The sequence below is a fragment of the Sesamum indicum genome, linkage group LG9, assembly GCF_026168435.1.
Source record: "Sesamum indicum cultivar Baizhima isolate 11 linkage group LG9, ASM2616843v1, whole genome shotgun sequence".
In the NCBI taxonomy this organism is placed as follows: Eukaryota; Viridiplantae; Streptophyta; class Magnoliopsida; order Lamiales; family Pedaliaceae; genus Sesamum; species Sesamum indicum.
Window position 1 is genome coordinate 26,281,396 of NC_142665.1, and position 12,662 is coordinate 26,294,057.

Here is a 12,662-nt window from a genome sequence, read left to right on the forward strand (position 1 = left end):
GGTGTTGGATAGGATAGGATACTTTTTGTTATCTAAAACCCGACTTATATATATATATATACATATATGTGTGTGTGTGATTCATAAGCGTGTATGACTATAAAACGGAATTATACTAAATTGAAAGTAAGGAGCAAATATTGGTCTACATTCATTCATAGTCAGAAACCAAAACACAAATAAAAATATTAAAGAGTAGCACAAGAAAAGAAAAGAGCAGAGCCAACGAATCCGTCTGCAGGCAACAGCATGTGGTCTATCGAATTATTATAGCATAGTAGAAGAATTTTGTTTTGGTCAGATGTAATAGCTGAGAGTTGCATTCCTCTTGGAACCACCTTCCCCGTGCAGCTCGTTCCACCGCAGCATCTCCCCCACGCTTCTTGATTCATTGGACACGCTCGCACGAATCTGCATTCCAAATAATACTCAGTAACAGTCGTATCAACAAAAAACAAAAAATTAATAGAGGAGATCGATCATGTACCTGATCACAGGCATGTTTGAAGTCCTCCATTTTCAGTGGCCGAATTTCTCCTTGCTTTTTATCTGCCCCTTGAGGAGATTTTTGCTGTTAAAAGGGAATTTTTTTAGAAATTAGAGATCAGTAGTTTGTGACATAAATCTACAGAGCATGAAAGGAAACGGGGGAGAATATATGTTATCATAGTCCAATGATATAGTTCTTGCTAATCCATGTCCTCTTTATGGACTGAATACCCATTAGATTTTTATATCAGACATTGTGAATGATGTGCTGCCCAAATATACAAAAATATGCTCATTTAGCAAATGCAAGAAACCAACCTTATCTGTCTCCAGTATTTCTCTCACAGGGCGATAAGCAGCAGCTCTGCATAGGTTCTGAAAGAAATACAATTAAACTTACCAAATTGCTGAAATGCTATTGAAAACTGAGCAGCAAGAGTCAACAAGCACTATAATGTTGGAATTAGATTTTCACCAGAGCTTGAGCTGAATAAAATCATTCTTGATTTCAAATATAATACTTTTTGTAGCATTAGACTCAGGTTACAGTAGTTTAGAGTCTCAAGGGAAGGGCAAACCTTAAGATCACTGCCAGAAAATCCATCTGTCATGTGAGCGATTGCATTGAAATCAACATCGCGCGACAAGTCTTCCTTTGCCAGTATCACTTTTAATATCTTAGATCTGTTTGGAAAGTCAGGCAAATGTACCATGAATCTGCATGACAAAAAGTTACACGCCACCAGAGGATCAAAAAAAGACATTCAAATGTGAAATTAAATAAATACATAATATTAGAGGATATACAACAAAATTCTACCTTCGGGGCATTCTTCTTAGTACTGCCTCATCAAGGTCAAAAGGCCTGTTTGTGGCAGCAAGAACGAAAACCCTTTCCATTTCCTTTGTGTGCAAGCCATCCCAATTGAGCATGAATTCATTTTTCACCTTGCGCGTTATTTCATGCTCTAGTTCTCTTCTTTTCCCGAGAAGGCTGTCAACCTTTAATGTAGACAGTTCCAAGGCAGTAAGATTGTGTCTGAATAGTTCAACTTTCATTAACAGAAAGAAACCTTACCTCGTCAATGAACACAACACTAGGAGCAAGTTTACTGGCTAAAGAAAATATCGCCTTAACAAATTTCTCAGAATCTCCATACCACTGTGACAAAGATAATAAATATTTGAAGTGAGGGGCAAGTGCAATTCACAAGCCAGATAGTTATGTAATTTCAGTGTGCCCCACTGACCTTTGAAGTAATGCTGGCTGTTGAGATATTAAGAAGATTTGCACCAGCTTCAGCAGCTACAGCCTTGGCAAGCATAGTTTTCCCTGTACCTGGAGGACCAAATAAAAGTATACCCCTGCAAGGCTAGAGGTGGAAAAGGATTGATCAACTTTTTCCTATTTGGCCAAGTCTATTTTCATACTCTCATGTGTGCTTAGCAAAAGCATCATAAATCCACCATTTTAAAACTTAAAAAGGACCACAAAAGAAAGTGAATATTATGCCATGCAGCAATATTTCCCAGCAACCAATGTAAGAGGAGCATCTGACTGAAACTTTTTTATGTTTTCAGATTGCTGAGACAATTAGTATAGTTTGTGCTAGCAAAAATAATGAAATATGAGTGCTCAACTCTGGAATGCTCTAGTCTCTCATAAAATAGTAGAACAAAAAATGAGCATACCTTCCTGAGCTGCCCCTTGCAGAATAATTCAGGCCTTTGTAAAGGAAGAATCACAACCTCCTTCATTGCATCCTTGATTTTATCAAGTGCTCCAATATCATCAAACTTTACCCCAATCTGGTTATTAAGAATTGCGTCTTCCAAGATCCTTTTCTCAAAGTCATTGTCAGTTGCAATGTCCTGTGGTTTGTAAGCAAAGTCACTTGATGTCAAACTTTAAACATTCAAGAAATGTAACAGGAGAAGTAAACTTCATATGCGTGCTCGGACATAGCTTCCTCGAATAAATTACCTTCGGAGAGTTCTTCCGAGCTTGCACCGCCCGTAAATTCTCCAATCCGTATAAAATACTGCCAGAATATACGTCTGAGTTATGCGGCCAGCTAACATTATTTTAACTTGAGAATATTACGGTTATGAAACCATAACTCTATAACATACCTTTCTTTAGATATAACAAGCTTCACGTTGCTGTAATTTTGGGGATGGGCCATTAGGTCATGGCCAAGAGCCCACTTGACCACCTTTTCTGCATCTGCGATCGCTCAATACAAGGTAGTTGGTTATGAAAATAAGTGTAGGTACAAAAATTTCAGTAGCAACCCTCTTTTATGATGTTAAGGATGCAAACATACTCTCATCCGTAAGCTTTTGGTCTGTCACATGTAATGTCTCAATATCTTTACATTCCAGCTCATGCTGAACTAGAACCTGTTTCCCGGAAAAGGCATTTAGTGATAAATTCTCATACCTTCAATTATGCAGAAGTAAATTAACTTGGGCCAATAAACTGTGATCCTCCGACATATCTTACATGGTGAAGTCGTGCAATATTCTCTCTGACTTTCAGAAGTTCAGCATCTCTATTTAGCATGCATTTCAGCTCCTCAAAGAGTTTTTGGTCCTGATCCAAATTTTAGGGTTGTCATCAGAACATATTGCAGAGAAACATGAAACACTTCACTGTATGAAATTCTGTTGGGCACCTCTGGCATTTCAATACTAATCTTGTCTGGGAAAATGTTTAACAACAACTTTGATGGGTCCGGATGCTTCTGCTCGTTTTCTTTTCTCCCAATGGAGTTCTCCTGGAGGGAAAGAAAGAGAACTAAAGTCGATGCATAATATACTCCCAAAGATAAAAATGACAAATTCTTTAAAAATCAACAATTTCACTACTATTTCATATCACATAATTCCAGATGTTTCACCATGAAAAGCTGCAGAAAATCATTTGGGAAATAAAGATAACAACAATCTACACTGCACTACCTTCTGCCCAATGCAGTCTCTTTGAATATGTGATCCAATCACAAAAACACTGTCAGGAAGCTTGTTGATCAAAGAATTGATTCCCTCATAAGCTTCCAAATTTTGTGTGAGGCAATTTTCGGCATGTTTCATATACACAATTAATCTGCTCTCAGCACAAAAGCCCTAGGAAACCCCAAACAGAGTATCATAAGTGGCTGAAATAGAATTAAATATTTTAATTCTGCATAGGTTGAAAGAGCAACCAATTTACCTTAAATGGGTTAAAGATAGGCTTAACTTGATCCTCCACATCAAGACAAATTTCATTGCCTGCAACAAAGATAATGATACAAGTCCAAGAAATGAAATGTGACAGATAAGAAACATATACAACTGTTAAGTTTCCCAGAAATTTCATGCTTTCCTGAAAAGACGGGAACATTACCATCACAGAAGAACCCATGACGTGCTTCACATAGACCTCCAAGGTCATTCCCCTCTGGAATAGGCACATCGAACCTCACACCTATTGCTTTTGAGTTGTGATTCACAACCACCAGGACTCTTCCACGGTTTCCGAAAGAAGGGCCCCTGCTTATCAGTCAAGAAGGAAGCATTATTGCATACTCAAGAGATTCTTTCTTCAGTACCACAAGAATAATTTATGAAGGATGGGCTAAGTTCACGAGGAATACCTTTAGAGAAATTATGCATGGCAGGTGTAAAAGACTGTACCGAACAGGAATACAACAATCCATAAAGTGCAAGTAACAGCAAGAAAGAAAAAGTTTGAAACTACCTACCTGGTCTTTCAGCCACATTGCACTCAGATTCACTCCCCAGTTATTATAAAATTAAATACTGAATTAGAAGGGAACACAAGATAACATTCATATTTGCTGCAAGCTAAAGGAGCTTTTGAACCCTCCTTATTGCGGTTAAATTCCACTTTTGCTGACCCAATAGAGGATTTAGAGATATAACAAAAAAAACTTCAGACAAGAGAAAATCCCAAGTCCCAGCACTGGAAAGAAGAAAGAAAAGATCAAGAAGAGATGATAGGAAGCATCCTAATCACATCTCTTTTGGTCTCTAAAATAGAGAATGCAATTTCCGCTTTGCAAAAGCCAAAATTTTGTCTGTGCTAATGTATGGTTGATAATGGACAGAAATCTCCATCTAATGGCTTTAAAACAGTAATCTAAAAGAAATCAATCCATGTCAGCATTTCTAACTTTTGTACCTAATCTTCCTTTCCAACTTGGTAGATAACAGCCCCATAATTAGGAGCATGAGATCATTGCCTTGAGTCTCCTAAAGCATCGATCACTGAAATGTCATCTACTTCCACCAGACTAAGAAACATTTCCCTTTTGAAAGAAAAAGAGCCAATCCTTTAAGGGTGAGGGAGCAGTCACAGAAAAAGAAATTATGATTGTAATAGTGACTAGCAGGAGTTATCAGCTACAGGTAATTAGCTAATCTCATTTGTACTGTGATTGTAGTTAGCATGCTCACAATTCAGGACATATCTTTCTTTTGCTAAGTGATGGTTGATTGTCATTGTCCATGTTCATTTGTCCTGTTTACAATTATATGTGAAAAGGACCATGGAGGAAGTAAGGCAAGAGTTAATCCAAGTAATCACTATTGATGCGTAAATAACTAGCATCTTTGGTGGTTTCATGTTAAAGAACAAAAACCCAAACAGTTCATGCAGAGACAGGTTGGCTAGTTAGACACTTTCAATTATAAGGAATATAACTGAGTCCATAAGAGGATTACTGAGCTCTGTGAGCTCAAACCAAACAGCCATGATTAAGGGGGTTCAGTTAGCAGCACAGCAGGTTAGCACTCAGTTCTGCTTTTACTGCATATACTTTCCAGAATCTTTAGGAAGAACTAACCATAGCATAACAAACAACCATAAAATGAAACCAGTGCATATGAGTGATACCTGGAAGCAATATTTGTGGAGACACTCCCATATTTTAGTCCTGTGAATATAACTCTGTTACCTACATATATGGGTTCGTGTCAGTGCATAAAGATACCTTAGTCCCCTAAAATCTGCAAAGTTGATCATGGACTAAAAATCATGAACGAAGTATGTGTGCAGAAACAGTAAAATACCTATCTCAACTGTTTGATTTTGAGATTTCTCATATAGTGGAGGCAGAGCCGTCTGAGATACCGACAACTCTGAAGTTGCATTGGAGAAGCTTGGCCCATTCATACTCCTTGATTGATACTTGGCACTTCTAAGATGTTTAAGTAGCGCAGGGTACAGGTGAAATTTCAAAACATCATCAGACAAAGGCTGTCCAAAACTAGATAAAGCCTGCAAAATGTAAACAGTGATAACTAGATGGATGGTAAGTAATAAATAACTAAAGAATCACGCAGGTGGCATGATCAACCATATATGAAAGTATGACTCATACACTAAGATTCCTGTGGCAATCAAGCACAAGAAGTTTGACTCCATAGTGGTTAGCAAGTGCCATAGCTAATGTCTCCTGATAGATCTCAGAACCTAAAATGTATGACAAATCAGCATTTTCCAATAATAAAATGAAGATAAACATCAGTATTTACATAGCAATGGAGGATACTTCTCACGCACCTGCAGGACCAGACAGTATAACTCTGTGCCTTACATGTTGAAGCTTTCGCTTATTTGTTTGTACTTTATGCTTCATGTGTATGAAGTAAGATGCAATGAGATAATGCTTTGTCCTGTTGCTGTATCAACAGTTAAAGGTATTATAACTCAAAGATTTATATAATGACAAACTCAAAAAATTAGAATTGCTTATATCATAAAATATCGGCAAATGGAACTTTCAGTAGTACATAGAATTTTAACAGGTCATTTGGTCCTTCATAACTTCCATGGTAAATCAAAACAAATTAGCGTCTGAAATACATAGCAGCACTTAACATATGATGAAATTTTCAGAAAATTCAATTTCCTTTATGCAAGATAAGATTATGCAACACAGCATTGACAGCGTGTTTACATTTAAAAAGAGATTCCTATATTTGTCTCACACTTAAGAACAACCAAGGGCCAAAAGCAAATTGATTCTGAACATGAAACTACAAGTGTGTCAAAACTCCCAAGATATATATGTTTACTCAAATAGTCCAATTAAATAGAATATTTAAGCTCGATATTGTAATAAACAAAGCCAGTATTTTGACTAGTTAAACTGCTACCTTAAGTAATAAGGGAAGTTGTTGAATGAGATCTCTATCTCGACTGGGCCCTTTATAGTATTCACACCAGGACCAACATCAATTGCTTCTTCTTCTGAAGAAACACCTGTCTTTAATATTTTCAGATTCTCATCCTGTGATACCTGCTAGATTAAAAATGATTTTAGGTAAAAACCTTTATCACATGGCCTTTATTTAGTTATAAGATGTATTGTTTGTCTTGTAACCGTAAAAAATTGAGATACTTCATTTAGTAATTCGTTCAAAAAGTAATGAAAAATCAATGTAATAGGTAAAAATTTCCTTACATATTTTCTCATATCTGAAATCTAAAAAGAAATTTAGTCCGTGTTGCTTGAAACTGTCCAGCAATCAATTTACAGTCTAGAAATCGAACAGTTGTACCTGTTGTTGCACTTGCTGTGCAGGTTGCTGATGTTGCTGTGGCAACAGAGCTAGTTGTTGTAATTGCTGCAGACGTGGCCGCAGCTGGTTCGCTTGGTTCTGCGATGTAATTCGCTGTTGAAGCTCTGGACCTGCATTTTATTAAAATCACTTGAAATTCAAAACTTACCGTTGCAAACAAAAGCAACCAAAAAAGCATGTGAAGACAACGTTACAATTGCGATTTTGATTCGACCGATAAATTAAGAAAGAAAATAACCACATTTGCATTAAACAAATAAAGACAACGAATTTCCAACGAATGCATTAATGTCAAGAAAAAAAGAGGTTACCTAATGGACCTGGGGTTGCGCGAGGCCTTAGAATATGAGCTGTCACGGGTCGAATGGCTGGCGAACTGGTGAAGATAAATGGCGAATTTGCTGGTGACGGAACGTTAATCAATTGATTTCCCGTCCCGTTATTGACAAAACAGTAAAAGTTGTTTGCCTGCAAAAGAAAAAAGCACATGAATTGAAGATAGAAATGAAATTCATTTTTTTTTTCTCCCTGTAGATGCAACTTTTGAGAAGGAATACTACTAATCATAAACAGGTAAAAAGGCTAGTAACACTTGATTAGAACAAATTTCAAGATCTGGAGATAAAACACTTGCAAGTTAAGAATGAAGTCACAATCTTTTCCATATGCCAAAAGAACAAGAACAAAACAACTAATTGATTTCCTTATGCACTCGGTATAAATTAGAATGAAATACAACACCATTACCTTTATCTTCTTCTTTGCTTGTTGAGGCTGATCTTTATCACCATCTGAGACTGAATTGGATGAAGACATGATAGCTTGCTCCGATTTTGGTTCTTCTATATCATGCACCGAATACAGAGAGGAGAAAGAAGTACGCTCCGGGGGTTTGAGCGTTACATTCTTTTATAGGGAAAGTTCTTTGAATGCGTACAAAAGATACTTGTAATCTGTTGTAATCTTGCGCACTGTCATTTGTTTGGGATTATGACAACTAAGGTCAACCACTCTCGCTAGTATTTCACACAGGATTTTCTCTTATTATTTTCATCAATGCATTGTAGCAATCAAATTTCCTGCTGCAACTACTGTATTTATTTGATTTGCACCCTAAAAGATCTCAGTTGATTCCAATGTATAGAGAGTCTTGAAAGGGAGCAGTATGCTTTGAGTCAAAACAAAGTAGGAAAAATGGAATTTCCTTTATAAAAACCTACACAAGAAAAAATGTTTACACATATATATTCAAGTTCTGTGTTCTATATTTTCTTTCTCAACATAATTGATATGTTAAAGCATGTGTATTTGAACTTGACTCCAATTAGCTCTAATCGCTGATTTCTAGTGTTCATATTTTGTCAAGCCTTTCCTGATTATTGTTCAAACTTCTACCTTCCATGAATTGATATTCATTGTTGCCAATGATTGTTTGCGCACATGCTTTCATTATATGTCAATTCATCTTCATTTCCTAGTATAGAGGAAGTTGGAAACATATAAACACTTATACTGACAGACCTTGAAACTGAAAAAGGAGAGCCCTTAATGAACTTGTTCCAACTTCTTTCAAGCTTCAGATGTATGCAAGGTAGTAAGCCCATAGAGATTGGATAACATCCAAAAAACTGGATCCAATGCTATCAGTAATAGAAAGCAAATCACGTAGTCAGTCATAAGTACTTATCAGCGATTGCAACACAATTGATTGCCCACAAGCATCTGTTTCTTAAGACAGCTTTCAAGATGATTCTACCCCGAAGACTAGCAAAATCAATTTCAACTTTTCGATATATCTTACCAGAAACAAAATTCTGGTATGCTATATCCCAGATTCCATACTGAACTGAGGACGAATATATCCGCGTAGTTTCTTACCACATTGTTTCAATAAATTCAATTTAGTGTTTGGTTTTGTAGAATTTTATGAAAAACACACCTGGCTAAGGATGTTTTTAGAATATACATCTGGGAAATTTTTAATCATAGAGATTGGATTAATGCCAATATTCTTGTTGAAACACATGGGGGATGCAAATTAAAGCAATTCAAGAAGAGAATATACCATATAGGTAAATGCATTGTTCTCAGCATTTGGCACACATATGTAATGCCTAATGGCATGCCTGTTTGTACAAGCACCTTAATTTTTCCCTCAAAGATTGCGTTCCTCTGAGCACCACCTTGACCATAGAGATAGTACCATGATGCAGCTCTACCCATTCTCAAGTCAGCCACCATGCTGGCTCTAACCTGCTAGTAATAAAACTTTAGTATTATCAACAAGACTGTACGGTAAATCCGATAAACCCCAAACAGAGTAATACTAAGTGGCCACATACGCATTGGAATACATAACCAGCAGAGAATCACCTTAAAGTGTAAAGAGATTAGTGGGTTGACTTGATCCTCACAGTCTTCACTGACTCACAGAATGATGAGTAACTAAAGAGGCCAAAAAAACATAAACGCAGCAAGCATGGGAAAATGTAGATATATATACAAATTTTCACAAACAATCTGTACTCTATTGTGAACTGTGCGAATGCGGCTTCGAGGTCGTTTCTGGCATTCTTGTTCATGCAGCTAGCAAGAAGATGGTAACATTAACAAAGAGTAAGAAAATGCGCTTGGATTTCGTGCGTTCTCGATATAGCAGAAAAGGGAACAGAATACGCCATCTTTACAGCTTCTTCTTAGTTGTTGATTGAAGCCCATGAAGATTATTGCCAATGGGACCTGAAATTCTGGTGGAAGAAGATGTGATTGGAATGTGTTGGATTATAATTTCAAATAGAAGGGGCAGCAAGAGCTCTTCTTTTGATAGCGAACGACTCTGAGAAAATTGCATTCAAGTAAAAAATGAATATTGAAAGCCGTCAATTGATAAATAGGTTGATTGCCCCTTTCTTTGGAAAATAAAACGGACAAAATCATGAAAAATTATCAACAAATTTATTTCTTTTAAATTCCAAAAAATGCAGTTTTTCACAATATTTCCGTGCTGCTCCTGATTTTCACCCAGGAAAATCAGCCCCTTTTTATGTTAAAAATTGGAGTCTTCAGTATTCATGTAAAAACATTTGCAAACTAATTTACTCCCCTGTCAAATGATAAAGGAAGTAGGACGCATCCTCAAACGAGAAGACAATTCGTTTTCCCTGATGGGAAATTTGCAAATAATTCCCCTTGACAGTAATATGCTGCTTCTTTTTCTTCATTTCGTCTTTCCTCCACATGGAAAAGAAAAGTGTATCTGTTAGCTCCAGCATTCTCAGGCGCTGTTGGGTACAGAGTACCTAGTTTACAGAATACCTATCTTACCATCAATTAAGCAGTCAAATTAATACAAAACCAGATCCTTACATTCAGTTGCAATGAATTGATATCATATCTTTCAGTGCCAAACAATGCTGAAGAGTACATTGAAGGGAATCCCACCAGACCTTACATTTTACCACAGCCCTTCTAAAGAGGAGGACCAAAGAGTAAGCAGCAAGTTTCTACTAAAAGCAGCGGGGGGAGAAGTAACAGCTGTGATCAATAGGGGAGGTCTCCTTCAGGAAGATCCCAGTTATCTTCATCATCATTTCCCTTCTTGTTCTGAGAAGTCTCTTGCCTATCCTGTGGTCCTGTTCTTGCTTGAGGACGTCTGTTCAGATCATCAAAAGAATTACTTGATAAGGAACATGGCATAAAAATCCAGTTTTGAATTGAACAGAAATGGAATTACAGCCATGGAAGACATTTTCAGTGAAATTAACTTTGAATTGAACAGAAACATATAACTCAATCAATCTTATGACCATATCAAGAATCTAAGAGAAAACAGATGATTAGAAGTGCAACCATGCCAAGTTGGATAAAAGTTTAATAAATTTATACCCCCAAACTTCAAAATTTTGGAATTTTAAAAGATTCGACCTTAACACTAACAAGGTCTCAAGCTTCTTAGTGACTGTAGGTTGCGAATCAAAGTAAAAAATGTCACTAGTAGATAGAAAGTTAAACCTCTTATCCAATTGAGTGGATTTTCAGTGCAAAAGTTTGAAATAAAAACCAACTCAAGCACTAGTGATATGTAAGCCCAACTGGTGCATGGACTGAAAACTCGAGCCAGATTTGAGGGATTCCTACTTAAAGGTCCCAAACTTTTGAACAAATTCACAGACAGTTCAAAACACTGAAAACTCCTGCCGCCTAATGCATCGCCATGCAATTAGAAACTTAGCTGAGACAATCAATCATGATCCGTAAACAATTTCATGGCACCCAAATTCTCAATGACAACTATACTACGTTGTAGAAAAACAATGTATCCTCATTCGATTTTGAGATATAAAGTAAAAGAAAATGTATGAATAGGACGATACAGATTTATCTGCATACAACATTACAGGACCCCATATTTTGCTGGTAGTCAAGTACTCAACTACATTTTAAACGAATTTTAAGATTAATACTTGTGTAGCTAGAAAAGAAAAATTCGAGCAAATTTAGTTTTTCTAAATTCTCATCCAAGCCACGCAGGAATTCCAGCAACATGCAAAAATCAGACAAGGGGTAAGAAAAGCAATGCTCCAACAATAATCAATTAATCACGAATAAATACAAAGGAAGCCGAAATAAAGAAACCTGCGACGATTGCGCTTCGCAGCCTCGCGAGACTTGCGTTTCTTCTCATCCTGCTTGTTCTCAAAGAACCTACGGCGCTTGCACTCCTGGATGACGCCAGCACGCATCACCTCCCTCCTGAACCGCCCCAGCAGCTTCTCCTCCGGTTCATTATCGTCCACAATCACCTGAACATTGTACGCAGAACGGAAGAACATCGTGTTCGCGTAGGCGAGAGAGGGGCACACCACTGACATGACGTCAGCTGAGCAGGAAGGCAGCGACTGAGCTTCATTGGACAAGACCAGCGGGGCCAATCCAGGATGGCTACTTGATGCGGATGGCGCCGCGGTGGCGGAGAGGTGAGACGGCGGAAACTTGGGCGGAGAAGTGGGTGATGGTGGCGGTGGTTTTGAGGGGGCGAAGAAAGAGAAAAGATTAGCTATGGATGAGGTAGCCATGCGGAAATTGGGAGGTTGTGGATAGAATGGAATTAAATGGCACCAGGCTACTTAAATGGGCCTATATTTTCTTAATTAGGCCCAATTGAAGAGTTAGAAGGAGCTCTCTTATTGGGCATCTATACTATTTGGGCCTATATAGATATTTCTAATTGAGCTTTTCTTTTGATCCGCAAATAATTCTTTCAACAATACTTTATGTATTCAAAATTCGTAAAAAATGCAAGCAACCCCATATGATATTATAAATGAGCAAATTATTCTTGTATAAAAAAAATAACAATTTATTCCACTGTATTTTATAAAATTTAGCAATTTACCTTTCTAAGGGGATAAATTGTTTCATTTTAATTAACATAGGGCGGTAAATAGTTATTTATTTTAGATGAGTAATCTGCCAATTTGCAATATCACTGGAGAATAAATTGCATTAAACCTTTTAAATTATTCAAGGAGTGTTTGCAAATACTTAAAATAAGTACTTATTAGTTTGTTATTGAAAAT

At 37.1% G+C, this 12,662-nt stretch overlaps 2 protein-coding genes across 7 annotated transcripts; both read right to left on the minus strand.

Annotated features, from left to right (window-relative positions):
* Nucleotides 1-94: 94 nt before the first annotated feature.
* LOC105177420 (uncharacterized) lies at nucleotides 95-10,118 on the minus strand. 6 transcript variants are annotated; one of them, XM_088885359.1, is made up of 27 exons: nucleotides 9,457-10,118; nucleotides 9,149-9,336; nucleotides 8,605-8,723; nucleotides 7,831-8,054; nucleotides 7,395-7,551; nucleotides 7,063-7,193; nucleotides 6,658-6,803; nucleotides 6,062-6,180; nucleotides 5,880-5,971; nucleotides 5,569-5,776; nucleotides 5,393-5,453; nucleotides 3,881-4,026; nucleotides 3,707-3,765; nucleotides 3,454-3,618; nucleotides 3,168-3,269; nucleotides 2,996-3,085; nucleotides 2,817-2,892; nucleotides 2,623-2,716; nucleotides 2,474-2,531; nucleotides 2,182-2,361; nucleotides 1,740-1,862; nucleotides 1,568-1,651; nucleotides 1,310-1,491; nucleotides 1,068-1,206; nucleotides 808-864; nucleotides 488-571; nucleotides 95-411 (listed from the first exon to the last, which is right to left on the minus strand). In XM_088885359.1, exons 4-27 carry the CDS (start codon nucleotides 7,897-7,899, stop codon nucleotides 298-300), a joined length of 2,736 nt encoding a protein of 911 aa, XP_088741485.1. In that variant the 5' UTR covers nucleotides 7,900-8,054; nucleotides 8,605-8,723; nucleotides 9,149-9,336; nucleotides 9,457-10,118; the 3' UTR covers nucleotides 95-297. The 6 variants fall into 6 exon arrangements, with proteins under 6 accessions (XP_088741485.1, XP_020554762.1, XP_020554764.1 ...); XM_020699103.2 differs by lacking the exon at nucleotides 8,605-8,723; XM_020699105.2 differs by having other exon boundaries at nucleotides 6,658-6,800; nucleotides 7,831-9,336.
* Nucleotides 10,119-10,386: 268 nt separating this feature from the next.
* Nucleotides 10,387-12,181, minus strand: GHS1 (Ribosomal protein S21 family protein). The gene is made up of 2 exons (XM_011100566.3): nucleotides 11,719-12,181; nucleotides 10,387-10,735 (listed from the first exon to the last, which is right to left on the minus strand). The coding sequence occupies exons 1-2, from the start codon at nucleotides 12,156-12,158 to the stop codon at nucleotides 10,624-10,626; spliced, it is 552 nt and encodes a 183-aa protein (XP_011098868.1). The 5' UTR covers nucleotides 12,159-12,181; the 3' UTR covers nucleotides 10,387-10,623.
* Between the last annotated feature and the right edge of the window lie 481 nt (nucleotides 12,182-12,662).